General features: G+C 52.7%; 11 protein-coding genes across 11 annotated transcripts; 7 read left to right on the forward strand and 4 right to left on the reverse strand.

Moving 5' to 3' along the window:
• Window positions 1-1218: 1218 nt before the first annotated feature.
• On the forward strand, window positions 1219-1862 carry LAESUDRAFT_645596 (uncharacterized protein; the record flags this gene model as incomplete). The annotated part of the gene is made up of 3 exons (XM_040903924.1): window positions 1219-1449; window positions 1506-1628; window positions 1689-1862. The coding sequence occupies 3 exons, from the start codon at window positions 1219-1221 to the stop codon at window positions 1860-1862; spliced, it is 528 nt and encodes a 175-aa protein (XP_040767692.1).
• LAESUDRAFT_467351 (uncharacterized protein) lies at window positions 1724-2825 on the forward strand. The gene is made up of 2 exons (XM_040902582.1): window positions 1724-2703; window positions 2755-2825. The coding sequence occupies exon 1, from the start codon at window positions 1899-1901 to the stop codon at window positions 2562-2564; it is 666 nt and encodes a 221-aa protein (XP_040767693.1). The 5' UTR covers window positions 1724-1898; the 3' UTR covers window positions 2565-2703; window positions 2755-2825.
• A 1910-nt stretch (window positions 2826-4735) lies between these two features.
• Window positions 4736-5374, forward strand: LAESUDRAFT_722112 (uncharacterized protein). Its single transcript, XM_040908140.1, has 2 exons — window positions 4736-4879; window positions 4929-5374. The coding sequence occupies exons 1-2, from the start codon at window positions 4819-4821 to the stop codon at window positions 5204-5206; spliced, it is 339 nt and encodes a 112-aa protein (XP_040767694.1). The 5' UTR covers window positions 4736-4818; the 3' UTR covers window positions 5207-5374.
• Window positions 5375-5517: 143 nt separating this feature from the next.
• On the reverse strand, window positions 5518-8465 carry LAESUDRAFT_645652 (barren; the record flags this gene model as incomplete). Its single annotated transcript, XM_040903931.1, has 8 exons — window positions 5518-5553; window positions 5607-5843; window positions 5906-6207; window positions 6267-6390; window positions 6449-6750; window positions 6811-7341; window positions 7392-7959; window positions 8010-8465. 8 exons carry the CDS (start codon window positions 8463-8465, stop codon window positions 5518-5520), a joined length of 2556 nt encoding a protein of 851 aa, XP_040767695.1.
• A 164-nt stretch (window positions 8466-8629) lies between these two features.
• LAESUDRAFT_645815 (uncharacterized protein) lies at window positions 8630-9713 on the forward strand (the record flags this gene model as incomplete). The annotated part of the gene is made up of 2 exons (XM_040903941.1): window positions 8630-9565; window positions 9618-9713. The coding sequence occupies 2 exons, from the start codon at window positions 8630-8632 to the stop codon at window positions 9711-9713; spliced, it is 1032 nt and encodes a 343-aa protein (XP_040767696.1).
• A 1118-nt stretch (window positions 9714-10831) lies between these two features.
• Window positions 10832-12653, reverse strand: LAESUDRAFT_645638 (MFS monosaccharide transporter; the record flags this gene model as incomplete). Its single annotated transcript, XM_040903929.1, has 5 exons — window positions 10832-11217; window positions 11270-11554; window positions 11611-11875; window positions 11929-12314; window positions 12371-12653. The coding sequence occupies 5 exons, from the start codon at window positions 12651-12653 to the stop codon at window positions 10832-10834; spliced, it is 1605 nt and encodes a 534-aa protein (XP_040767697.1).
• Window positions 12654-12694: 41 nt separating this feature from the next.
• On the forward strand, window positions 12695-13150 carry LAESUDRAFT_756174 (uncharacterized protein; the record flags this gene model as incomplete). Its single annotated transcript, XM_040912132.1, has 1 exon — window positions 12695-13150. One exon carries the CDS (start codon window positions 12695-12697, stop codon window positions 13148-13150), a length of 456 nt encoding a protein of 151 aa, XP_040767698.1.
• Window positions 13151-14949: 1799 nt separating this feature from the next.
• LAESUDRAFT_673642 (dihydroxyacetone kinase) lies at window positions 14950-17848 on the reverse strand. The gene is made up of 12 exons (XM_040905536.1): window positions 17540-17848; window positions 17386-17484; window positions 17233-17322; window positions 17160-17177; window positions 17021-17102; window positions 16947-16959; window positions 16730-16881; window positions 16519-16660; window positions 16128-16454; window positions 15697-16069; window positions 15516-15633; window positions 14950-15445 (listed from the first exon to the last, which is right to left on the reverse strand). Exons 1-12 carry the CDS (start codon window positions 17550-17552, stop codon window positions 15070-15072), a joined length of 1803 nt encoding a protein of 600 aa, XP_040767699.1. The 5' UTR covers window positions 17553-17848; the 3' UTR covers window positions 14950-15069.
• Window positions 17849-18012: 164 nt separating this feature from the next.
• Window positions 18013-22598, forward strand: LAESUDRAFT_722120 (cysteine proteinase). The gene is made up of 8 exons (XM_040908141.1): window positions 18013-18679; window positions 18735-19382; window positions 19431-19504; window positions 19558-19976; window positions 20035-20148; window positions 20199-20282; window positions 20332-21663; window positions 21722-22598. The coding sequence occupies exons 1-8, from the start codon at window positions 18120-18122 to the stop codon at window positions 22478-22480; spliced, it is 3990 nt and encodes a 1329-aa protein (XP_040767700.1). The 5' UTR covers window positions 18013-18119; the 3' UTR covers window positions 22481-22598.
• A 210-nt stretch (window positions 22599-22808) lies between these two features.
• Window positions 22809-23615, forward strand: LAESUDRAFT_645955 (uncharacterized protein; the record flags this gene model as incomplete). The annotated part of the gene is made up of 4 exons (XM_040903951.1): window positions 22809-23008; window positions 23065-23158; window positions 23210-23389; window positions 23445-23615. The coding sequence occupies 4 exons, from the start codon at window positions 22809-22811 to the stop codon at window positions 23613-23615; spliced, it is 645 nt and encodes a 214-aa protein (XP_040767701.1).
• A 997-nt stretch (window positions 23616-24612) lies between these two features.
• Window positions 24613-26061, reverse strand: LAESUDRAFT_711818 (uncharacterized protein; the record flags this gene model as incomplete). The annotated part of the gene is made up of 7 exons (XM_040906867.1): window positions 24613-24709; window positions 24762-24907; window positions 24959-25108; window positions 25169-25310; window positions 25374-25551; window positions 25639-25660; window positions 25861-26061. 7 exons carry the CDS (start codon window positions 26059-26061, stop codon window positions 24613-24615), a joined length of 936 nt encoding a protein of 311 aa, XP_040767702.1.
• Between the last annotated feature and the right edge of the window lie 846 nt (window positions 26062-26907).

A 26907-nucleotide genomic window follows, 5' to 3' on the forward strand; every position in this document is an offset into this window, starting at 1 on the left:
GTTTCCTAGGAAGGACGCGGCATTACTAGTCTCAAGTCCGTTACGACCCGCCCGACGTGAGAAGCCCAGTACCTCGATAGCGCATTCGGCCAAGCGGCGTTCACTTTGTGCTTGATTGCGGTTGCGTGAGTGTGTCGCGTCCGTGTGTCCGTGTTCCTGCGAGCTGAGCTTCGTCCGCCTCCCGTTTCGTACATCGGCGCTTAACCTCAATATCCTCAATACTCATATATAACATCGCCTCCTTCCAGCCGGCCCACCCTCCACCTCTTACTCACTGCCCTCATCCGCCTGAATGGTTGACTCTCGCCCACCCACAGCAGAGAACGAGTACAACGAGTGGGTTTCATCGAGCATGGCTGATCTCCTGTTTGACCCGGCTCCATCAGGACGTCCTTGATGCCCGACTCACAGGGCGCAGCCGCCATGCAACACTCGGGCCATATGTGGAACGACGGGCCGAGCAGCCACGGGATGCTGCTGAATACCTTCGGCAATGCTTCTCCCGACATCTCAGTTCGTCGTTTCGAATCCCTTTCAGCTATCGTCGCTAACGTTGTGCGTTCAGGGCATCGACCTCTACGAGTTTCCTGACATAATGTATCCACCTGGGTCCGAACGTACTGCACACCAGCCGGTTCTGGCGCAGACTGCTTTCGATACGTACGCCTTCCCAACATCGCCACAAGCGCCACAATCAATGCTGTTCAGTCCGATTGGTGCTCAGAACATGTTCCCAGAGGAAATGCCAACGTCACAGCTGCCTTCGGTCATGTATCCCCCACCCTACTCTGGGTACGATATGGGGAGGTCCACGCGTCAGCCTCAGATCCAAGTCAACACCACTTTCGGGCCGTCGCCCATGAGCGCCAGAGAAGATCTACTTAGTCCCTACACTCCGGATTTGACGCGTCGCCCGAGCAATGCCACGCCTTCGAGCTCCAACTCAGCACTGCCCACACCGGACATGTCACCTTTTAGCTACAGAGGTAATGGAAGCCCTCTCATCAACCGCTCTCCTAGAGTATCGCCGGGTAATACTCCTTATAATTATCCGCTTGATCATCCGGTATGTATTCTCCTACAAAATATGATCATTACCCTCACATGTTCACTGTGATACCCCAACAGGCACACTTCGAATATAGTGTGAAGGATGACCGTGCGACTACCGGATTTCTCACCGTGCAGTCGATCATAACGGCGAATCCCCAAGTCCCCATGCGTGGCCAGCTTGTCCTGCAGAAGACGTACAGGCCGCACACGCAAAGCGATCGCAAGCGCTACGTTGAGGAAGTCAAACTGGAGGCTCCGATCATGTTCTATGTGACCAACCCAGAGACCTGCGGTATCTCTCTTCGAGACGCTATCAACAGCAGATTCATGAGCCTGAAGGACAGAGACGATCCGGTTCTCGTGGATAGAGGCCCCTCTGTATCCATCCGAATCAACGTATGTACATTGCTTTCCAAATGTTATATAGTGCGAGCTGACGGCTTCCGTTACAGTGGCCTGGCTACGTGCCCTGGAGCAAGCAAATCCCCACGAGAGACTTCCGTAGTCCTCCTCAGCCCATAACACGTGCCAAGCTGGCTAAGGGTGTAGCCAGGGTCGTCCAACGTTTCATCGACGTAAGTACCATGTTCACAACGAGAACAGTAATTGACGCCCTTCGACGCCAATCTTTCCAGGACATGCAAACACGTAACATGGAGGAGGATGCAGAGCCGGCCTGGCGGGTCGGGGCTCATGGCATCACTCTGGATGACCTAGACCTCGTCGGTCTTCAACATGTCTCTATGGGCAGCTGGCAAGCTCACCTGTGCCTGCGCCCTCGCACGCATGGTGCACATTCTCTGCAATAAGCAAGCACAGCGTGATCTACGCCTTGCTAACTCTCGATGACACATCTACAACCAATATATCTCTCACACACATCACGACTCCTCACGACTGCCACGACTGTCCTATCACGACCGCACATATACCCGCTCACTGCCGATCCTCTGGCGTTGCTATCACGTGTATTCTCTGAACTGTCGACGTTCCCCTGGCTTGCGCAAACTGTAAGGGCCGAGGTTAGGTTACGGTCGGACTTCGGTATGGAACGAATAGATGGCGGCGTAGACCATTCTGCTCCTCTTCACACCTACCCACCTTCCATTGCATTCCGTCTGTCCTGCTGCTTCTGTGGAACGTTTTTTTTCTTCGTCTGCGTCTTCTTCTGGCTTGCTTTCGTCCACGCTCCACGATCTGCTTGTACTTTCTTGCGTATGTTACTCACTAGCATATCATCTCGATGCTCGATCTCGATTCAGTTCTCCTCAAGTGTATATATCGCCCTCGTTACCCAATATCCACTACGCGGGATTCATCCGATACTCGTGTGTCGTGAACTAAATTGGATAGCTTCGTGTGACGATAGAGGCGGTCCTTATCGACGGAGTCCTCGCATGCTTCGCCATGCAGTATCTGCACAGGGGGATGGGCGGCACTCTGAGGCGGTGAGCGGGATGTCACATAGCCTCAAGAAGCGTATAGCCTCCTCTTCTGCATCCGAACGATAATACTCACCTATAATCGCGCGAAACGTACACACTGCCCCGCCAATTTGACCACACCGATAGTAGCAGAACTGAGGTCAGAATTAGTTCCGTTCGTCAAGCACGCGACTGCAGCGGGTCAAATTCAACATGATACACGCGGGTATGTATCATCTGTATCACATCCAGTCCTCTGTAATGAATGATATTCCAGAGCGTTTTTTCTGGAGATCCGCGATGTGAGCGTGGCAAGCCCCTTTTATCGTGAATTCAAGGCCCTAAAACGAGACAATTGTGAAGGCTTTACGTGGTATCGTATAGCCTCCTGCTCCAGCTCAAAACCTCAGCTGGATCGGGACCTATACAAAAAGTCAGAAAGGCTTTAGGCATTTTATGAAGCAAGAACATGATTGATTTACAATGCGAACGACATCAGTCCAGCTTCCAATGCTGATTTTACAAGGGAATGGAAGGGGCGACATACCAAAGAGAATATGGTCGGACCACGTCTCATGACGGTGCGTCGATACTCGTTCAATGGTATCATTCTTGATGATCTCGACCTAGTCAGGCTTCAACATGGATACGTAAGTAGCTTGCAAGCTTACCGTTACCTGCACCCTCGCCGGTCCTATACGCAATCTCATTTCTAATCAGTTCTCCTCCTTAAGGCCACTGGCTGCTAGTGACTCATTCTTACTCAAGTATTACCATACTGTCGAAGACCGTGACGACTATCACCGCCGGTCGCGGCGGCTTCTGCGACCATACCAAATTCTTTCTGCATTTCCTTAGCGAACTCGTCCATGTTCTGTTATTGCCGTTCTGTTGCTCAATATAGTTGATCGCTGCTACCTCCTCTTAGTGCGTAGGCGCCTCATCCTAAACGTAATTTCAAAGTAATTGGAGTTGGCATCCCCGCTGGATACAGCAAATTTTATTGCTTCAGATTGTTCTGTTTATCTTCCCAAATCTTTACTGTACCTTCTGTTTTTGTGGATCTCTTCTTCTAAATACCCTGAGAGCTATGGGCGAACGCGATCTCAGAGGAGATATCTACCGGCTTTGTAATCTTATAAACAGTGCACATCCGATTTCTCTCCTTGACCGCCTTCAACCTCCGCGGGCTTCGGATATCCTTGTCTGACCGCGTAATGCCTGTGCGGCTATGTTTGCGGACAAAGGCGGTACTTGTCGATGGAGTCGTCCATATCCCTGCACGCTTCTCTATAGATATGTGCTTAGTGAGATGAGCGGAGCGCGAGGCAGTGAGTGTGGCATCGCATTGCCTCGAGAAGCGCATTGCCTCCAGGAGCACATAGCTTCTGGTCACCATCCTGATAACTGCCTTCATGCTCATGCATGTAATAAACCACCGCCTTGCCGGATGGAGCAGATCGACCAGCCCAATGCTCATTCTGCGCAATCTTGAAGCATATGACACACCTTAAATCGTACTCGATAGTAGACAGTTGAGCGCAATTTCTCAACTTTGTGGCGTCACTGAATTGGCGATATATCGTGGCGCGCGCAGACGAACGACGATCACCCCCTTCGCGAAGGCGGTTTTATGAGCTGTGCGATAGATGTCTGGACGAGGCACGGACCATGAAAACACCCGTTAGTTATGCATATTGCGTCCCCCGAAAGAAAGGACCCTAATACGTGCCAGCATGGCTTCGCGGACCGCCATCCACTGAACGCACTGCCAGGTCCATATACCGCGCCAAACAAGGATATGGACAGTGGGAATGAATGAGAGCCCAAGGGCAGGACAACACTGCTGCACATGGCTTGCCAGCGATGTCGAAGAGAGCGCTGCAAAACGTCATCCGCGCCGGTAGCTGACGCGCGTGCGCTATGCCCCAACCATTCATCGACCATGCGCATGAACATGACGAACGGGACGTTCTGCTTGCCATATCAGGCCATGCGTTTGTTTGTTTCAATGGCGTTGATGCCTACTTTGACGAATCTCTTATTCTAAAAAAGGTGTTAAATGGTAATGCGACGAGTCGGCCCTGACAATTGTTCTGCGGATTGAATGATCCGTACACAATGACCGGCATGACGCATGCGTGTGCGACTTTATCCTCATTGAGCGACTATAGCTATTGTGTTTGCAGCCATCGTGGCATGCAAAAGCACGCACACCCAGCCGCAATAGTTTAGGAGAGGAGAGGCCGATAGAAGCTGCCTGACAGTTCCTTCAAGATGTGGTGACATTTGTGCTGGACCCCCACACCCGTCTGGTGCACTGGCAGCACAACGCGACGCGATGTTGGACTGCGGGTCCATTGCAGTGGCGATTGTGCAACGACAGGTCACGGTGGTACAATGTGAGTATGTAACTTGTTTTGAGTGTCAGCTACTGACCTTGTAATACAGCAATACGCCAACATGGCCTGCGAGAGCGCTGGGTAGACGTGCTCACATTCAGACCTCTCGGCGAACGCATATTCCTTGTCTCCGACGTACCGAGTGCACGCATTCCCACCACCGCCATTCTCACCATCTATCCATCTGAAGATGATCCTCGTGCACCAACGAAGGGCATCCTCGAACTGCCGCCTAAGGCATTTTCAGAATACCTGGAACTCAGTGGCCGCATGCAGAAGAAGTACGAGGACATGTATAACACATGGTTGACTCGATCGTCTACATGATGAGATCCGCCGGCTTTATGCGCTTGCATCCGCAGCCTTCCTTCATCTTCATCCCCACTTATACCGAAGATGTTGTAGCCCTAGCTTCGTTGCGTTCTTCAATTGACGAGAACATGTATTGCATGTTCGTTCCATTCTCCTCGATGTAGGATTCGCCCATTTGAAGCTCAAATTCCCTTCGCAATCAAATGCAGGTCTACATCATATAAGCCAAGCTGCGGTAAAAATGTATGAGCACAGTATCATATATAAAGGAGACAGACGGAGTAGGTAACCAATGGTACAGTAAGTGGCAAAGGCCACTCGAATTACTATGCTGTGAGCGTCGCATCCGGGTCGCGATACACCTAGACGCGTATATCAGCATATGCTCGGCATCACCATCGGTCACGGAACGCACCTTCAGATCCCATATTCTTCCCACTTTGCGTTCGTCTTCCTCGACAATCTCCTCATCCTCCTTGTCAGTCTCCAGCTTCAAGCCCCTTTCATTTGCTAGATGCAGAAGACAAATGAAACAGAAACTCGTGCTGATCTCTTCCATCTTCTCCCTTGGATATGTCTTCTGCAGGCCCGAGATGACAGCAGTGAATTGCCGTGCTTCCTGAGGGTCAGTGGGGGTTTGATCGTCCGTATCCTGCATATACAAGGCAGCTGTAAGTATCATGAAAGCCCTGCATCCCTGTAACAGAAACGAACCATTGCATCGTCCTCTACATCTTGCTCCTTGGGCTCGGGGACGATAATGTCGAGGCCCTTCCAGATATTGTCCTTCAGCTTCCGCACGTCGACTCTCTTCGCACGTTTAGCATGGTTAACAAACTCTGGTCGTACGCGTCTTGTCTGGTCCTGTGTCGCGGCAAGCAGGTCCTGCTCTCCAGGCTCGACAGCTGCGCCGTTCTCACCATCAGCGACATCGTCCGCGTCGTCAAATCCTGGGCCGTCGTCATAATCGTCATGGAAGAACTGCGTGTTGAACGGAATGGCACCACCGTCCACGGCTTCAAGAGAACATGTAAGCTTAAGGAAATTGGTGAGAATATGATCTTAAGTCGCTCACTCTCATCGCCATCAGCATCTGCGCGTCCTGCGGCTTGATCGGCTGCAGCTTGAGCCCAGAAGTTCTCGTCTATCTCAGCGTCACCACGGTTGCCTGATGTAACTCGATGGCCTCGCATTCTCAGCTATAAGTGCGTATCAATTGGTCAGCGCAGCTCATCTGTGAAATGACAGCATCCTCACAGCGAACTTTGGCTTCAAAAAGAGTGTCACCAACTGCCGACTAGAGAAATGCATGTCGTCGGGCAACATTTGGTCGTTACGCTTATCCTTATCCTTGTCCCTCGATTTCCTGCCTCGGCCTTTGCGAGAAGAAGTCTTACTGGACGAAGGAACAGGGAGCGTTATCCCCGCACCGCGGGTGACCGGCACGAAGAGCTCCTTGGCGATCGTCTTCACATTCTTCTCAGACGAAGTCAAGAAGTCAATCTTGAATGCCTCCTTCTTCTCGCGCTTCTGCTTCGGAGCAGCCGTGGTCGCTTCCGCTACAATTCCAAGTGGACACGTCAATAACAGGTCGTCAAGCAGCTCTCGAGCATACTCACGCCTGCGGACCACTTTCCGTAACTTCCAGTGCTCGGGACCGGCCCAATTCTTGAGGAAGCCCTGTTCGAAATAGTCCATCAATAAGCCGCCTCCCTCCCCGTCGCCTTCTGTCATAGCCATGACCAGGTCGCGCTCGTTCGGCACCCGCCGTGGATCAAATGGCACGAATGCGCCCGGACGGCCAGCGTTCGCAAGACCATCTTGCTCTTCCCCTTGGTTCTCTTCGTCGAGGGTATCTCCAGGTCCAAACACATCCGGGACGTAATCATCCCCTACTGCCTGATCACCGACGAAGAAGTCTTCAACAGGTTGGTCGTCTTGGCCCCCATTGCCATCCAATGGCGCGACATCCTGGACATGCCCATCGCCGAAATCGCCAGCATCGTCGTCGTCGTCGTCAAGTCCAGTAGGGTCTTCACGGAAGAATGTCGTCTCGTCGAGAGAGAAACTGTCCTTTGAAAATGAGAAGCCCTCTATGGAGTGAGATATGGCCTTCTCTTCTAGGACATTCAAGTCAGGAAGAAATTGCTCTGCGAACGGTCAGTGAACTATCATGGCAAACAGAAGCTGCAAGACATACTGCGAAGGTAGCTTATGTCAACCTGATCCTCCGGCTCCTCCGACGCAGCCTCTTCTTCCTCCTCTCCTCCACCCATCGCATCACTGGCGTCGAATACAACACGCAAGCTTCCTTCGGAACCCACGCCAAGGCTGAGATGGTTCATCAGGAGGCCTTGTGCGCCACCCTCATCAAAGTCCGCGCAAGTCTTCCGGAAGAGGGGGTCCACGGTGAACTCAAGGTCCAGCTTCTTGCTCCGTAATTGTGCGACTGACTTCGCGAGAGTTGACTCGGCTCTATGCGTCTTGCGTTTACGTGGGCCCTGAGAGGAATCCTGATTATCCGGGTCGTCCACGTTCGCACCTTCCTCGTCATCTCCGCCTCTGCCTTCGTTAGCCAGGTTACTGAGTAATTTGCCTGTCTCAGTCCCGACGCTGTCCACACGACTCGTCCAGATCTTAACGCATCCGTCGAGGGTACACGACGCCCGTTGGAAGTTGATGGAGTTGTCTGTGTTGTTGCGGAGAAGGGACATGTCGTGGAAGTAATCGATAAGCGCAAAGTTCCAGGAATTTGCTGCATTGATTTTCTGCGAGCAAGATGAACGCTTGGTGGAGTGCATGATGAGAACGGACGCACATTATCCGTAGCCATCTTCATCCACTCCTCAAAGTTCGAGTTCATGACATCTATAGGCACATTGATCAAGGGCGCCTGGGCCACAGCAAGTAGCTGCTGCTTTTGGCGTGCAGCCGCCGTTCCTGATGGCCCTGCGCCACCTTGTTCTTCGTTGTTTACTTCAGAGGGCCCTGCTTGAGAATCCTCCGGTCCCATCGCGGTGACCTTGGCACTCTTCCTACGCCTGCGCTTCTCCGCCATATCGTCATTGATGTTCACAGATCGCAGCGGCACACGCCCAGTATCAGAAGAGAAACTCTCGTCGCGGTCGAGCGTGAAAACATCACTGATGCGTTTCTTAGAGGCGGTCCGGCGGTCCGCCACGGAGGTATCTTCATCAGGATCGGTGTCGCTCCCATCGTTGGTGACGGCGGTGTGTTCGGAACGGGAAGGGCGGGAGGGGCGTGTCGCAGCCATGGTCGTCGTTCACTTCAACGCCGGTCACGCCCTCGACGCGTTGCGACGCGCCCCACGTGACTGTGTCTGTTCGCGCGTGCCTGCCATTTTGGGCAGGCGTCCAAGAAACTTGGTGCTAAGCTGTTTTTGCCATCTCTCCGCACTCGCCGCTGAGATCTCAAAGCATGGAAGAGGACGCAGAAGACCTTGGGTACATAGCCTTGCCTACACGCCTCAAACGACGGATTGATCGCGCTTTTGACGATGCCATAGCCTCCTCTGAGCGAGATTCCAGCCCGCCACGCAAAAAGCAGAAGGTCACAATAGAAGGAGTCGTCGATAGCTCTTCTTCGCCTGGCGGCTTCCTTCTCGAAACACCTCAACCCGGAGGCTTCCTCGTCGAATCCGATGACCTTCCCGGCGGATTCGTACCTGAAAGTGACGCCGAGGAGGATACAGAACCCACACCGATCCCGCTCTCTCTCATACCTACTGCCTTGCAGCTGCTCGATCTTCAACCGGACGACGAGGACGTGCTGGCCGTGTTCAGGAACGCCGCATCCGGATGGGAAAATCCAGGGAGCGCACGAACGGAGCAGGAGCAGGAGCAAGAGCAAGAGAAGTACGTCAGTCGTAAAGACTGGCGGGCGGTATGTGCTGCGCTTCTGGACACTGGTGAAGCGGACGGCGCGGTGGACAATCAGGTTGAGAACGAAGATGCGGCCAGCCGCGGACTGTCCGAGGAAGGAGACTCTGGTTCGGAAGATGAGTATGTTGTCAGTGATGCACAGGAGTCTAGCTCGGAGGAACAACCGGAGGACTCTGGCGACGAGTATGTGGAAGGAGGCTTCATGCGCACGTCTGGAAGAAAGCGCAAAGGTCGCAAGAAGGTCTCCCGAGGGACGTCGCATGCAATGTCTCGTGCCAGCACTGATGATGCCGAAGACGAAGATCTCACTCGTCCCCGTCGTCTCACGCAACGTCAAGAGCAGGAATGCCGCAAAGCGTTCGCGCTCTTCTTCCCTGATATCCCAGACGATGAACTAGAGAAACAACGCATCAGGATCAAAGACATCACGCGCGTCGCGAAAGTGATAAAGGAGAAGATCACAGCCGAAGAGGTATGTTCGTATACTGCTTTTCAGACCATCCAGCTAAAGAACCGGCTTACAGACAGTCCAGATGCTCGAGGCGTTCTCGACAGCGCCCGACAAGTCAGTGAGCCTGCATGATTTCGAGACGATGATGATCACCACAAAGCTCGCCTGAGTGCACAGCAATCTGCACATGCTGGCCCCCGACATATAAATATGCCACTTAAGACTGAATATCGACGCCGGCTGCCTATCAACGCAGATGCAGATTCTGTCTCGTCACGGTCTTGCAAGTCCACCTCTCGCGCCCGACGTCATTCTTCACTGGTATCACGCGCCCCGGCAAATCATCCTCCTAACAGATGTGCCTGCACATTGCCTGTCTCCATTCTCCCGAACTTGGAATGATCACCTTTGACGATCATGCGGGCCACCGCGTCGCCACCGACCCCTGACTCCACTACGGGGTATGCGCCCGCGCCCTCTACTCGCCCACAGTAATAGCCGACAGGCCCAAGCATTCCCACCGCGCCGCATGGTCACCAGCCTCGGCAGGGACTCGCCGCCTCATTTAACAATTGGAATAGCGGAGAGTTTGACAGATGTGCGTGATGGACAATGAATGCCATCGCCGCGGGCTGGTGTCCGAGGTCTGTGCCAGCCTCTGGGCATTACTCACCTCTCCGTCGTCTTCGCGTTCTGATCGCGTCGTTCCCAGTTCGCCGTGGTGTAGATAACCGCTTCATTGAATCATTATGAACTTGATATATTGGAGTGGGAATAGGAATCTGTTCCCCCTCGAAACGGCGAGTGGACGCCGAGTTACGTACGGTAGCGTGTTCGCTGTCACCGAGCTGCGTCAAGCTCAAGGTTCGACCTGTCAAGCTTTCAGGGACAGCTCGCGCCTGGGAAGTGCGAATGAATGAACTCTATCTCCGAGCTCAGTTCGGCTCATACTTGCCGCGTTCTTGGTCCATTTTCGCCATCCCAGCCATCCATCCGCCATCGATTCTCGCCAGCGAAGTAGCGCTATGGCCATTATGCGGCGATGGACCCACGGGAGGTGATAATTGATACTCGTTAAATGTAGTGTACAGTATGTTCATGGCAGGGAACATGAAGGGGGGAATTCGTGTTGCAACAGACCCATCGTAAGAAAGACAGCAAAAAGCTACTCTTTACACATTATCGCATTTGCGTGAGATACTCGTCATGCAGTCCATTCACACGCAGCGGGGCATACACTCGCCACAAGAACAAACACTCAGGACAGACAGCCGGTCGCAGTGGCCCTTAGACCTTTTCATCGGACACCTTCTCGTCCGTGCGGACCCCCTTGTCCACAACATCCGCGACGTGCACGTCCGCGGTGATGAGCTCGAGGCGGTACTTGGCACTCGTGAGCGGCGTCGAGTTCTGGTAGAGCAAGTCGATCTGCTCCAGTGAGAGCCCCTTCGTCTCGGGGATGCAGAAGTACGTGAATATCAGGCATCCGAGGCATGTCGAGCCCCAGATGAAGAACACCTTTGCGCCGAGATCTGCGTTGCCCTTACCCGAATTGACCAGGTACGGCGTCGCGTACGCAATCGCCCAGTTCCATAGCCAGTTTGACGCGACCGACATCGATATTGCCTTGGCCCGCACGTTCAGTGGGAAGATCTCACCCACAACGACCCACGCTGCCACGGAAATATCAGAAAGGAGGATCTGCGCGATGCGTGATTGACGTACCAATGGGACCCCACGTCGAGGCAAAGCCAGCAATGTAGATGCAGACAAGCGCAATCAGCGCCTTCTGACCCGATGCATTGTCGACCGAGATGGTGACACCGATGATGGCGATCAGATACTCGCAGACACACATGAGCGCGGCGCCCCAGAGGAGCAGCGAACGACGGCCGAAGCGCTCGACACCCCAGATACCCGGCAGCGTCATGAACACGTTGACAATGTTCGTCGCGACCGAGGTGAGAAACGGATTTTTGATGCCAGAGTTCTTAAAGAACGTCGTGCCGTCTGGTGCGTGCCGATCAGCACACGCGTGAGTGACATATGCGAGAAAAATGACTCACAGTAGAAGATGAAGTTGATACCTGTGAGCTGCTGCCATGCCTGAATAAAGATACCGGAGAGCGTGCGGAGGGCAATCTTGTTGTGCGACGGGCGGAAACAGTCGAGATACGAGCTCTCTCCATAACGTTTCTCCTCCTCGAGGCCCGCGCGGATGTCTGCCAGCTCAAGCTCGAGGTCCGCTTCACCCGGCACGAGGCCCGTGAGGCGAGATAATGACTTGGCGGCTTCAGCATCCTTGCCCCGCTTGATCAACCAACGCGGCGACTAAAGGCAGGAATCAGCCATGAGCCAGATAACGCCAAAGTGCATGCGCTCACCTCCGGAAGGAAAATCATGCCGGTGAAGACGATGAATGCCCAGATAAACTGAATTGAAATCGGGATACGCCAGGCGGCGTGGCTGTGGCGGTTCTTGGTCGCGTTATTGATGACGGATGCGAGCAGAAGGCCGATGGTGACGGCCCACTGGTAGAGGGTGACGACGCCACCACGGATCCATTTGGGTGCGCACTCGGACTGGTACATGGGGACGAGGGTGGAGACGAGACCGACACCGAGACCCGCGAAGACACGACCGACGACAAAAGTGGCGAGGTTGTGTGAGCCGGTTTGGAGGGCGACACCGAGAACGAAGACGATGCAGGCGAGCATGATGCCAAGACGACGACCGAGGATGTCGGCTACGGGAGCGCCGAAGAGGGCACCTATCACGGGGGCATTAGAAAATGCGGAGATGATGGTGAAGAAGAATGGTGCTCACCGAAGAAGGTACCAGCGGAGAGGATGGAGACGACGAGGGACGACCTGCTGGAGGGGAGATAGAAGCCGCCGGTGCAGCTGGTGGTGGCGAGGGAGGCGGGGCAGGGTTTGCCGTAGAGCTTGAGCCAATCTGCCATCTCGATGATGCCAGAGATGGTACCGGTGTCGTAGCCAAAGAGGATGCCACCGAAGGCGGCGAAGGCGGTCATGCCAATGCCAGCGAGCTTATTCTTGCGGGCGTTGGCCCCGATAGCGGGACCTGCTGCAACGGGACCACCTGGCATGATTGATGCGTGACGGGTGGGGGAATAAAAAGGGGAAAGGGATGGAGGGGGCGAGGGAGGTCGACCTGGCGCTCAACGAGGAAGATGGGACGGGCGGAGAGAGGCATGGTTTTATAGGCGGGGGGGGAGAGATGAGGAGGACAAGCGCGAAGAGACCGCGTGTATGGAATGATGGGATGATGGGATCTAATGGAGATGGATCTGGCAGGCACATCGAGGACCCCGGACCCCACACTCCAGACTTTCCCCGCATTCAGCACTGGCATCCTCCTGGCTGCACATGCGATCTCGGAGATTTGATTCTGCCCTCTGAACATTCTGCCTTCTCCGCTTTGCAAAATTCTGCATCTGGACGCGTGGAACGACCCCTTTACATGCGCGCCCGCCGTCGACGTGCGCGTGGAGAGCCAGGGCGCGTGATCACCGGCGCGGGGTTGTTTCGCGTCGCAGACAAGGCGGCTGCAGCGCCGTGGTTGGGTAACCTCGTGGCCGGTTAGACCACATGCGGGGTTCTGGTGTCTTCCGAGCATGCTTGCCGCATAAAGTCGGCTACGCGACGTTCCCTTGGACATTCCGTTCGCACGGAACACTGTCACGGAGACGACCTAGTGCCCAACTGCGAGTGTCAGGCACACTCACCGCATGCTGCGCTGCGCCCAGAGCCTGCCTGGTGCGGACGCGGAGATGTGGCCACAACGTGCTGGTGGCGGGAGCAGATGAGGCGCAGACCCCGCAGAGAGGATATGCGCGGAGTTGCGATGCGCGCACTCCCATTGGCTGACCCGCGTTGTTTTTGTCTCCGCCAGACGTACCTCTGCTCCGCCACAGGATCCTCGGGCAGGTAGCTGCACATGCTCCGCTTGCCCAAACACCTCGGGTCTAATACACACGCCTCCGCGTCAGCGCGCACTGCCACTACGTCCACCGGCTTGGGTGGCCGCCGCGCATACAATCAGCCACAAGCTCCTGCCGAGCTCCCTACCGAGCTGCCCGCGCCCGTGCTCGACGGCGAGAATCACACCGTGTGACTGCCAACCCACGGCGAACACCAACCTTGCACAAGTTTCCCCGCATGCTTCGTCGTCTTCTCGCTGGCAATTGACGTTCTCCAGTAGGATAAATGATAGTGTCATCACGGCGACTCAATTGTTGCGTCCCGCTGGGAGACGCCAAAAAAGAGGAAGACGCAATCATCGGAGTCTATCTCCAAGCTGTTTGTGAGCGTATCTGGTATCTGCATTATTGAAACCTTGAACGTTGGCTATTCAGTCGGCGGGGGGCCTCGTGTGGCCTACGCAGTTCGACGCGGAGCACCTGACCACCGTCGGTCTTGCTGTGGCCGTCGCGCTGTCAATGCGGGTGTGCAGATATGAATCAGAGTCGAGATTAAACTGTAATCTACCATCTGAGACAATTTCATCATCTTCTACAATTTCGGTTCACGTTCATTGCTCCCCATCCTATATAGCGGGAACTCAACTTGTACACGCGCAAGTGAGCCAGGCTAAAGATGGGTAACTCACCTCTATGTCCGCGACAACGTATCGCGCTGCCAGCGGTCCCACTTCTCTCGCTACATTGATATCTTTCTTCGCTCACGAAGATCTAGTTATCTCTAGAACCGAGCCCGCGTATATGATGATACATGCATGCCATTGTCATACGCATACATCGTACTACATGGCTGCCTAGATTGTTCATGTTCGTGCATTTCGAACATCACACCGAGTCATTGGAAGCCAAGAATGCGCTATTGTTGCTATCAGCGGCTTAGTATATTGTGCTAATCGCACTATATAGCGTGTTTAGCTTGCAAATGAATCGTGTCGTCTCTTTCTGGATCTTCGAGTGAGCATGCTGGAAAGATTTTTTTTGGTGACGAGTAGGTGGTCCCCCTCGGAGAGCGATTAGTGTTGGGTAGTTGGACGAGCGTGTGCATCCACAACGAATACGCTGACCTCCTCATGTTAGATGATCTTGACTCGAGCGTAACGCGCCAAACAGAAGCAGGGTAGTCAAGCGCGCACCATCACGCCAAGATCCCTGCCAGGCACCCAGCCAACCCTACCGCGGTACACTAACGCTCGCGAGTACGGGGTCATTGCGCGCCCGAGCATGATGGGTCTCACGCGGCCGAACCCAGCATCCCTTGGAGCTCCCGATAGAAACTGAGCGCTCTACTGCAGATCGATGCAAGGGAAGCGAAAGAATATCTCAACACACGCAGCGCTCGGGTGTCTGTGAGAAGATGGCAGGAACACAAAATTCTATACACTTTCGTACACGTACACGCAAACTTCTTCTCGCATATCTTAATATACACATGGCATTTGGCCTTCTTCAAATTTCTCTCTATAATGACTGCTCGCTCGGTCTTCATTCTTCATTCATCCAAGTCTAGTGCGCAGGTCGCCTTTTACGCCGAGGCGAGCAAGCCCTCAAGGACGACCTTGACACCCCACGCACCAGGGTCGGGCACCTGCTGGTCCTTGAGCCGATTGCCCTCGACATACGCGCTGCGCCCCGCCTTCGCCTCGAGGTCCCGAGTCTTCTGCGCCGCCGCGTCCGCCGCTTGCACAGCGCCGGCAAAGTCCGTCCCCTTCGACGCCGTGAGGGCCTTCACGAATGCATCTAGCGGGTCCACCAACGTGCGCGACGGAGGGCGTGCCCGCGTATACGTGTACAGTTTTTCGAGCGCATATGAGACCGCTTTGGCCCATAGCGCGGGAGTGAGAGTCTTCTGGTGGCCGTGGTTCGCTTGCAGGCCCTGCGCGAGTGCGGAGAAGAAAATGCTAGTCAAGGAGAAGGTATCGGTGAGTGGACTTCACCGACGACTAAGACGAAATAGAATACGGCACGTACGAGTAGAGTGCGCCGCTCGTCCCGCCCATCTGCTCTTCGGCCACCTTTGATATGGAGATGATCGAGCTGATGACATCGTCTCCAGAGATTTTGCCGCTTTCGACGTTCCTCAGCACACCTGTGGGCAATCATCAGCAACAGTATTGCCGGAATAGAAAGCCCAAGGGGATGCTCTCCGCACCGTTCGCGCCGTCCTTGAGCGTCAGTCCGCAATCACCATCGCCCGCGATATTATCCATCCGAGTGATCTCCGGTTCCGCATCGATGAGCGCCCCACACGCGCGCTTCACCGAGGCGATGAACGCGGCCGGGTCTTCCGAGCCCAGCTTCGTGACGTCCCCCACGGCCGCCGCAGGAGCAGTGCTGACCGTGCGCTTGATCTGCAGCGAAGACGGCTCCGGCGTGGTCGCTGAAGCCCACTTCCAGCCGGGCACGGCGGGCTTCTCGTCGAGCAAGGAGAGGAGGAGCTCCGTGTCCGGCACCGACTCGTCGGTTTCGGTGCGGTGAGGGAGCAGCAGGACGGTGATCGAGAAGCCAGGCATGTTCAAACTCGTCTGTCAGCATTTCGCCGTCAATGTATGGTATGCAGATCAATGATCCCAAAGCTCGCACCATGAACGTCCCGGCCAGCACACGCCGGATCTTGTACCCCTGCGCTTCGAGCGCATGCCGCGTCTCGCGGATAATACCCGCCATTTCGAGCTCACTCGTACCCCCGAGGTTGTTCAGGAGGAGCACGAGGTGGTCCTTGCCCTTGAACGGGAGGAAAGAACGCTCAGGGTCCGTCGTGGATGTGAGCAGCTCGAGGAGCATCGGAACGAGCTCGTTCACGGACGGGACGGGGGACACGCGACGGTTGCCCGGCTCATTATGAATACCCATCCCGATCTCGATCTCAGTTGGATTCAGGTGCGACTCGCCCGCAGCCGTACCTGGGACCTACGTGCGTGACGGAAAGACGGTCAGTGCGCGCACGAAATTGATTCGAGAGAAACGGACGAACATGACAGTGCTCCAGTCCGACACCGATCGTGCCCACGCGGGATGAGACCCACTGCGCGATGGCGTGGACTTCATCGAGCTCGGCGCCACGCTCGGCGAGCGCGCCAGCGATCTTGTAGACGAGGCAGGTCCCCGCGAGACCTCTGCGATGATAGCGAAGGTCATTGGCTGTAAGGGGAAGGTGGTGGATGATAGAGGGGAGAGATACGTGCCTGCGTCCTACGATCTTTCCCTGCGTCCTGCCCACAGCGACATCGTCACCGACAATGACGAACCTGACGCGGTCCGCCTTCTCCGGGTGTAGAGCTGCATACTGTTCCTTTGCGAGCCCGAAGTTCAGGATGTCGCCGGTGTAGTTCCTGACGAGAACCGTCCGTATCAGTATGACGCACTCACGGTAATGCAGCGGGGTATATGCGCTTACTTGACAATAATGACTGAGCTAATCGGTCAGGAAGAACGTCAGTGCAAAAAAGTGGCGAGACAGCCACTGAGTGACTTGCCCCTTCTCATTCTCGACAATGTCAATGGCCCGACGCACTTGGCTGGGATTCGGAGATGCGAAAACGCTTCCGCAGGCAGCAGCTACATATCGACACCTTGTGAGCGCTCGATGAGCTGCCACACCAGTTCAGGACTTGCCAGTAAGCATGCCATAGCCTGACCATCGCCAAATATCAGTGAAAGGGGACCAGACATTGATCAACTTGCTGACCTACGAATCCTGCATGGGCGGGTTCGTGTCCTGAGCCTCCTCCGCAGATCAACGCGACTTTCGAGCGGTCCGGCGAAGCAACATAGACGACTACAAGCGAAGAGAACTTTGATGGGAATGATGCAACCAATGAACGTGAGAGCGTAGACTGACCCTTGTTCGCGGTATCGAGGTCGATCTGCGGATTCAAGCTGCAGAGACCCTGAAGTGACTCGATGACAAGATTCTCAGGGGCATTTTGAAAGTGTTTCGCTGAAGTATTAGATCAGCGCAGTGTGTAGGAGACTGTGCAGAGGTAGGCTCTTACACTGAATGGACATCGTGGGGGGCGAGTGAAGGTGGTGGCCGTGCGAGCGATAAGTGTGCGGATCTTGGCGAGGAGAGGCGGTCCGAGTACATGTACTGATTCTCGTCCGTCTGGGCCCTCTATTCTTGCCAGACGATCGCAAACGTGTGACCGCGATGCGGCGATGTAAATGCGGTCTACGTGCCGGCCCGCTGAGATGCAGGCAACTGAACTACCGAATCACAGACTGCATGGAGTTGTGACCACAGGACCGGCGAGCACGCTGTCTCGACGGCGTGGTCCTCTGATGATATGCATGCACTAGAAGCTCCTCCAACAAGGGGATCATTGCCTGAGCTGGTCAAATCTCGTGCGGCGTATCCTTTACTGCGCGTGAGTGGCCCCAAGTGGCCTCTGCAACGAAGTAAGCAATCGGGAAGTCACGTGCAATCTTTGCAGTAAGTGCTGGTTAATGTTCGAATTCGTTTCAAGTGGCCATAGCCCCGCTTTCAACTGGGGCGATTCAACATAGCCTTTCATTTATCTGCTACGCGACATCTTTCGGTCCGCTTTCTAGCGTCTTCTAGTGCGTTTGCACGCTATGCTAACTCCCTCATCACAATCCTCGTCCCCAATTCTTTCTGCCCAAGATACTGCCAGCTTCAACACCCGCAAAAGACAGCGCTCGCAATCCATGTCATCTGAGCCCTCCTCCTCCTCCCCCAAACGCTCCGTATGTGACGACACGTCCCAAGACTCACCGCGCATGCCTCAGTCTCAAGACATGTCTGCCCTCTCCATTTACGATTCTCCATCCATCAACGCAATCGATGCTTACATGGCGGAGCAGGGCGAGGACTTTTCATCCTCGTCTGCGGCCTTGGTCACTCCTGCTCAGAGATATGAGCAGGTGGAACAGCTGTCTAAGACCCCAATGCATTTAGGCGAAACTTGGTATGTCGTCTCTCGCTCATGGCTCAAGCGATGGCGCAAAGCATGCTCTGGCGAAGTGGACAAGGAAGGTCCCGTGGAAGAGAAGGATCTCGGTCCAGTTGACAACAGCGACATTGTCTCTCCGGACGACGGTAGCATCAAACAGACGATCGGTCCTGATGACTATGACTTTGTCCCGGAAAAGGTGTGGCAATGGTTTGTTGAATGGTGCGTCTTACTGGATGCTTTGCTTCATCTTCGATGCCACAACTTCTTCCCGCAGGTACGGCGAACCGCGCCACCCATTACCTCGCAAGGTTATTGGTCGTGGCATACACGAGGAGCCCACAATCGAGCTTCATCCGCCTCGAGTCAAGGTCCACGTGTTGACCGGCGCGCCTGTGCCCGGCGTCAGTGTGCCCCCACGAACAGTTGTCATCTCCGTCAAAGACACCGTTCAGGATGTACATTCAAAATTGCCAGAGCCTGTCCTGGGTGCGGACGGCCGGGCCTACCGCATCTGGAAACTCACCGAGAGCAGTACAGCTTGGGAGCAAATGTCCTGCACTCCCGAACAGCTGAAGCAGCGTGGCGGTATAATTCTAGAGCCCAGCCAACGGACCGTTGAGGATGAGATGATTGAGGCGGGCGACGATTTTGTGGTGGAATACCAAACAGATGGACATTGGGTCGCAGAGGCTAGCGAAGTGCCTTCCCAGCCAGGCATCTCCTCAACGTCGACTTCTCAGTCGACTATACAGGCCCCGACTCCAAGGCTGTTCAGCTCTGAAAACGACTTTTTCAGTAACATGCAGGTCAAGTCATCAGTAGCGAAGCCGGCATTGTCAACAACAAAAAACGGGCCTCTCATTCATACGCGTTCCGCCAAGGGCAGTAGCCAGGAGCCAGGGACGTTGGGGCTGGGCAACATGTGAGCAATTACGCGTCAATCCTGTCGTATCTATTCACATTCCTCTAGGGGAAACACTTGTTTTATGAACTCTGCATTGCAATGTCTCGCTCATACAAAAGAATTGGCGGAGTACTTCCTCAGTGAGTCTATGCTCTATGTTACAACAGCACTTATTCGTTAAGTCCATGTTCAGCTGGGGTTTTCCAAGAGGAGCTGAACCCCGACAACCCTTTGGGCATGCAGGGTGCTATTGCCGAGGCTTTTGGTGCTCTGCTCCAGCGGATGTGGGCACCCTTTACGACGAGTAGTTCGTACTCTCCGCGTGAGTTCAAACAAGCGCTTCAGCGGTTCGCCCCGCAGTTCAGTGGGTACCAGCAACATGACTCGCAGGAGCTTGTCGCGTTCTTGCTCGATGGGCTGCATGAGGACCTTAATCGTGTGCTAAAGAAGCCGTATGTGGAGAAGCCGGACTGGGAGGGGGGCGGCGACAAGGAGTTGGTGGAGCTCGCGAACAAGTCATGGCGCGGATACATGATGAGGAACGACAGCGTTATTGTTGATCTATTCCAGGGCCAATATCAAAGTACACTTGTTTGCCCGGAGTGTTCCAAGGTGCGACGTCACGAATACTTTCCATTGCGCCCACTTCGGCTAACGCGTCGTACTCAAGGTTTCAATCACGTTTGATCCCTTCATGTACCTCACGCTTCCTCTGCCGGTTCAGAAGAAGTGGCGGCATACCATATATTATGTTCCATGGGATACTGACAAGCCACATGTGCAGGTGCGCCGATCAGTTTCATGTCCTATCATTTTCTGTAGCATTTCAATTAGGTCCCAGTCGAGATCAACCGGAATGCTTCCTTTAGAGACCTTCGGCAGTTGCTTGGCAGGTGGATGGACGCCGAACCTGATAATGTGAGTACATTCGTGCTTTGCGCACGCCCCATTACTTATGGATTCCCAGCTGCTAACGCTGGAGGTCTTCAACAACCGGTTCTACAAAGACCTCAACGACACCGTTCCCGTGGGCGAGATGACCGATGGCGACATTATTGTCTGCTTCGAGCTACCTTGTCATGCTCAGCAGAGCAGGACATACAAGCCACAGGCCGATGATCCTCATATTGTACCTGTGTTCCTGTGCGATAGCACGCCGCCACGCACGAGCTACTCCCGACAGACCCTCTTCGGATACCCATTCATCGTTGTCATTGATCACAAGCAGGCGATGGTCCTGGAAACAATCTACGACGCGATCATGGACCGTCTGCAGAGATGGACCGACCACGCCCGAGATCTTTTTACATGGGAAGCTGGGACGCCCACCTCGATGAAGCCGGTGCAAATTCCTATTTCTGGCCCTCCCGAAGTGGACTCCGTGACGGAGATTAAAGAAAACGGAGATATCGTAACCGTAGAGGAACCTGTTGTTGAAGAGAGCGATATTACCGACGCGAAAGCAACTGTGGTGCACGATCAAGACGATATTGGTATGGAAGATGACATAGATCCGGAACCGCGCAAGGTCGGCTTCAAAAGGGACATCTTCAAGCTCCTCGTTCAGCGGAGCAATGCCAAGTACGGGATTGGCCATGGTTTCTCCGGCGCTCAACGCCTCAACTCCAGGGAGCACCTTGCGTCGGATTCTGCAGAACTTCTCCACGAGGCCGATGCACTCTATTGCGAATTTGACGAGAACGTGAAAGACTACTTCTTCGGCGATGAGCGGAGTCGTTGGCAGCATGCTCGATGGAAGTTTTGGGAAGAGTACATTCATCCTGAGTACGAGGCAAGTCAAAAGGCGTCGTCATTGAAGAAGAACAAGGGAATTACGATTCAGGACTGTCTAGACGAGTTCACGCGGGAGGAGAAGCTCGGTGAGGACGATTTGTGGTATTGCCCGAGATGCAAGAAGCATCAACAGGCAACGAAGCGGTTCGATCTGTGGAAGGTCCCCGATATCCTGGTAGTGCATCTGAAGCGCTTCAGCAACAGTCGGACGCTGCGAGACAAGATTGATACCTTTGTTGACTTTCCTATCAATGGCCTGGATATTTCGGACATGGTTGGCGAGCGACAAGTTGCTCAACGGCTCCTGGAGCAGGGCGTGGACATTGAGCAGCTTGGGCTCAGCAATGTGGATGAGCCGCTGATGTACGACTTGTATGCTGTCGATGAACATCTTGGCGGCTTGGGCGGCGGCCACTATCGCGCGTATGCGTACAATCATGTCACAGACAAGTGGTATCATTTCGATGATTCGTATGTATCGCCTACACGCGCTGAAGCTGCAGTCGTTAGTGCCTGTTTCATTCAAGTCGTGCATTCACGTTTGCTGACCTTGTTGCCATTAGAATGCCAATGCATATTTGCTGTTCTACCGGAGGCGCACCTCACGGCCTCTCGGCGGCAAAAGTCACGCGAGAATAGAGGCGGCTCAAAGGAGTCCGCAGATAATGTCCCTGACACCCCCTGATGCGCAATCACAGCTGCCGACGCCTCCTTCTGAGGGCAGCAGGAAGGCGGTATCCCCCATTTTCTCAACTCTCGCTCCTAGAACTAGTACGGCAGTCACGGCTATTGGTCTCAGACCATACACTGACCCATGGGCGACTCCGCTGTCAATTGCACGATCACCACCGGCGTCTTCTCTCCTTCCACTTGATGATGGCGAGCTACCATCCTTCGAGCAAGCGCAATCTGATGAGATTGTCGCAACGTCCCTGGACCCCTTGACAATTTCAGCTCATCAGTTCGACTTCCCAGACCCGTCGTCGAGAAACTCACCCACATCCTCCCTGGAGGCAGCAGCTGATTTGGAGGAGTTCGACAAGGATGTTGTGAAGACATCCTCCCTGGAGGCAGAAGCTGATTTGGAGGAGCTCGACAAGGATGTTGTGAAGGAGCTGACACATCGTGGAGAGTGGCGGCCTGACGTACCTGACGGCGCTCTTGCCCAAGTGTCCGACGATGTAATGTCTGACAGCAGTCAGGATGCAACTTCACCCAGCTCGTCGAGTGTCGATGATTCGCAGATGCGCTCGGAATCTGAAGAGGACCAGGAGGAGATGCAGCCGGTCCGATTAGAAACTGATTCAGAGTATGATGAGTAGTCGTAGCATGACAACTAATCGCGTTTCCCATAGAGTATGTTTACATGGTGGTTACATCGCTATTATATGTATAATCACCAACGCTGCACTGATACATTAATTATTAAGCCTACCACGCAGCTCATGTGAAGGAGGCTGCGCGTTGCAGAGTGAACCGTCGGGGTCACTGCTTCCGGGAATGGCCATTGTGCTCCATTGTGGCGCCACTGAGCATGAATCCGAACTTGTCTCAACCATCGTCACACACTTGGTGCCTACTAGAAGTCTTCTCTTACGTGAAACTCGATACAGTGTCATCGAATCTGGAAGCTACGCAAATCCCACTGCCATGAGCAAAATACCCGCGAGCCTTCTATACTTCACGATCTTCAACCCAACGCTCCGTCCTGCTGCACAATTTACACATGAAGACGAGGACGCCGTGGAACAGGCGCAGATCCTATTCTATACGGCTCGCGATCCCGCCGTCTCGCGCGACCGCATGCTGAGGCAGGTCGGTCTCGCGAAGGCTCTGATTAGTTTCTCTTCGTGAGTGTGACTACCGTTACCAATACGACATGAGCCAACCTACGATGCGCTTGCAGCATCTTCAATCCAGGCGACTTGTGCGAGAGCATTCATTCTCAGCGCAGACGATCTGTTTTTGTATCTCCAGAACCGAACTACTGGATACATGCGGTATGTTCTTCAAAAGGTCAGCAATGTCGTGCGGATCGTGATGGCTCTCAGTGCTTCGAGCTTGCAAGGGTGCCACGGGCAGCTACCGTAAGGGATTCTTCCAGAACGTCAACGAAGAATGCATCAAAAAAGCAAGACGTCTCAGAAAACGTAATCTATGAGTATCAAGACTATTCTGTCGAAGACGTTGCGCTTCGAGCGCAGATTATGAATGGCTATGATGATTTCGTGGTGCGTCGGAGCTGGACTGCCAGTCTGTGGTGCTGATGTCGGCATGTTACACTAGCTCATTCACGGCTCATTCACCTCTGTCCTATCTACTGCTGGCCAAGAAACCTTGGAAACGCAACTAGAGAAATTCTTTAGCATGTGGGTGTGGAGCTGGGACATCAGCAAAAAGTCCGGAGCCTTACATATCTGGTACGAACTACCTCCAACCTGCATGATCTATGATTAACTGACAAATCTGTCACTTGACATATTGTTCATCCAGATCAGTGACCTCTAAATGATTAACTAACCCCACCATCCCAGATCAGCCATCCACCGGTGAGTTGATCAGCCTATCTTTTTACCACATGCTCAGGATATTTACAGATAGCACAGGAAATGATTGTCTGTTTGGGCAATTGGCTGTGGCCTCAGAGAGGTCTGATGAATGATTGTCCAGACAGATTACATATTATCAGATCCAGTGGTTTATAGAAACATCAAAATATCATTTTATTGACATGAATTACTGGTAAAACTACTGTCTGACAAGAGTTTATAATAAACCATGGTCGAAAGCATGTAAACACAGAGCAATGAAAAGTGAAGAATGACGACACAATATAGGATTAACTATGCAGCATGGATAAAACATGGTCAAAAGCATATGGATGCAAAGTGACAAAAAGTGAAGGACAATGACTTGATATAAAATGAAGAGACACCAGTACACAGCATTATCGAAAAAATGGAAGCATAGTTGTGCACCCATTATAACTGCTCATACGGCCTTATAAGATCAATCAGACCTGTAAGACTTAACAGAACAATCACATACCTTATTATTGAAGATACCACCATGATATATCTGGTGAAACGTCAGTGGCCTGGTGAGATATGATAAAGCTGTTATGTCCTTGTTCTTGTCTGACACTTTGATGACACATTGTGCTCAAGGCATCCACATTGTGAACTCCCACAATGTGTACCTTGCAAGATATCTCCATGTGCAGCCCCTGAAAGGCCATCACCCTGAGTTTGTGATGCAAGGCTGATATTCACCTTACATGCTCTGATATCTGTTCTGAGGATTGGACACTTGCGACCAGCATTGCTGAATTTCATCACTCAATATATAGTAGATAAAATAATGATATTTTAATCTAGCTTGTCAGCTACAAATTATGATAGGAATACAAAGCAATCTAAATTGATGCGACAACTCGGTCAGTCTAGCAGAATTGTTATGCATCCTTCGTGAGCGAGGATTTAGCTGCACGAAGCTGTTGAAGGTGTGATTGAATAGCGACCTCTTCGATTGTCGCAGTAATAAAGATTTTGCTGTATGGATGTCAGTCGATGTCATACTACTCGAAAAAAAGGAGCATCATACTGGTTCCACCACATGAGGCATTCATCAGCCTCTTCCTTAAGTAAGGAATCATCAAAGAACATGTAAACACTGTGGTACAATGTAACACTATCACAAGCCTTGTTTGTCTTGCTATATGTGCCTGCAGAAGACAGTGCAAAGAAGATCTACAATATGAATTAGAACTCGCTTTTGATGAATATGAATGAAACATGTACATGCACAGCTGCATAGGCAATGGATGCAGCATTGACTTTATGCATGCCATGAATGGCCACATTGCTGGCACATGTACTTTGACCTTGTTTGCTGTTACTATCATCGTCGGTGTTTGCTGTGCTGGGGCCAAGGAAGATGTGCTTAAATGCCTGTGTGAAAACATCATTGTCATGCCACCCAGATAGTATGTAATATGTATTATGATGTACCTTCACAACAAGCAACCCATGAAGGATGCCATCAAAGGGAAGCTGCAGATCATATGTAAGTATGGTCGTATAAGAATGCGGGCCAGTCGTGCATGCTGATGAGATTGCCATTGATGCGTGCCATTCCATGCTTAAGTTCATCCTGAACTCTGTGAGCCATCAGCATCAACAAGGCCTTCGAGTAATCATTTCATGCACTGCTTACTGGGGGTCATTCCAGTTGAGCTCGACCAGGCACAACAGAGCACCGGTTACTGGATCATTGAAGCCTCGATGTGACTTTGGTGATATCAGGGTTAATGACATTGCATCTCTCTTGACTGCCGTCATGATGGTGTCAGCGAGCCATTCAATGACAGCTTTCTTCAACCCTCTCATATCATCTGAACAAGCATCACAGATACCTTCCTGCAACTTCACATGAAGTGAGGAATATCTGAATAATTGCATATGCAGTAATGTGAACTAACCAGTTTGGACATGATCTTCAGGCTGCATTCAATGATGTCATCAATTAATGTCAGCATAATTCGTATAAGTGCCTTGTAGGTAGCATAGTTGCAATTTTATCTGTGATAGCATGCAGTGTGAGCAGCAATAATTGAGCAAAATTTGAACATGAACTCAGCAGTGTATGAGGACATAGAAAGCAGAGGGTCAGTGACCTCTCATTGCAAGCCCTCTTGTATAACAATAGCAGGCAGTGTCCACATGTCATTGGCCTGCATGAAGTGACAGCCATGCAAAGTTATGAAGTCAGTCTCTGCAGCTTTCTGGTGACCAGTTTGAGTAAGCTGAACATTGAAAGATGCAGGATACTTGTCCCCAGCAGTTGGACAGCTTGAGGAAGGTGATTCAGATGAGGGAGAAGATGCTGAAGATGATGAAGACATGTAGAGGGAGATCATGTTGTACGCTGATAGATATGGCATGTACCACTCTAAATATGCTGCTCAAACTTGCGGTCACTTGACATAATTGTTGAATCACATTCAACAAGATTGTGATCCTGCACATGAACTTGGAGGCTTCGAGACTGCGAGGCCAGCTTAACTTTGACTGCCATAGCTTGGCTGTCAGTGGTTTTAGAGACAGTGGGCTTCTCATGCCAAAGTCCTTATATAGCACTGTGGTGAGCCATGAAATGAGAGAACAGATTAAGAAAAGGAGTTTGCTACAACATACTAGAGCCAATCTTCATCATTGCTTGCAATATCTGACTCATTTAGTGCATTGTTGCTGAGTGCATCGTCATGATTTCCCATCAACGAGACTCATCAAAAGTTCATCTGGACTGCTATCTGTGACATTATCTGTTATCTCAGCAATGTTGACATCATCTGACTCAGGATCCACTTTAGCAATCAGTTTCTCTTGCTGAAAGATGGGATGTCTGCATGTCAGTTTTGCCACTCTGTGATCTATTCCCTTGTCAATGTATCACATTAGCATGTCACAGTCAATGAAGCTACATGATTCATTGAACAGTGAGCAAAGAATTGGCAGACTAAGAGAGGCAAGCACATCACCAGTTGACATAGAATCTGTCCCAGTCATCCAACTTCCCAGGTCAATGTGTGATAAGGGATGTTTGCAGAAGTGCATTCATGCGACCAAGAGCAAATACTGAAAGCAGGTGACAGCCTCACAAAACCATGCCAGGATTGACGAAGCTGAAAGCACCAGGATCAGACTTGGGTACAAATCCTATATAATCCAGATGCTGAGCCTGCCACCCA

The sequence above is a fragment of the Laetiporus sulphureus genome (assembly GCF_001632365.1).
Source record: "Laetiporus sulphureus 93-53 unplaced genomic scaffold LAESUscaffold_6, whole genome shotgun sequence".
NCBI classification, from domain to species: Eukaryota; Fungi; Basidiomycota; class Agaricomycetes; order Polyporales; family Laetiporaceae; genus Laetiporus; species Laetiporus sulphureus.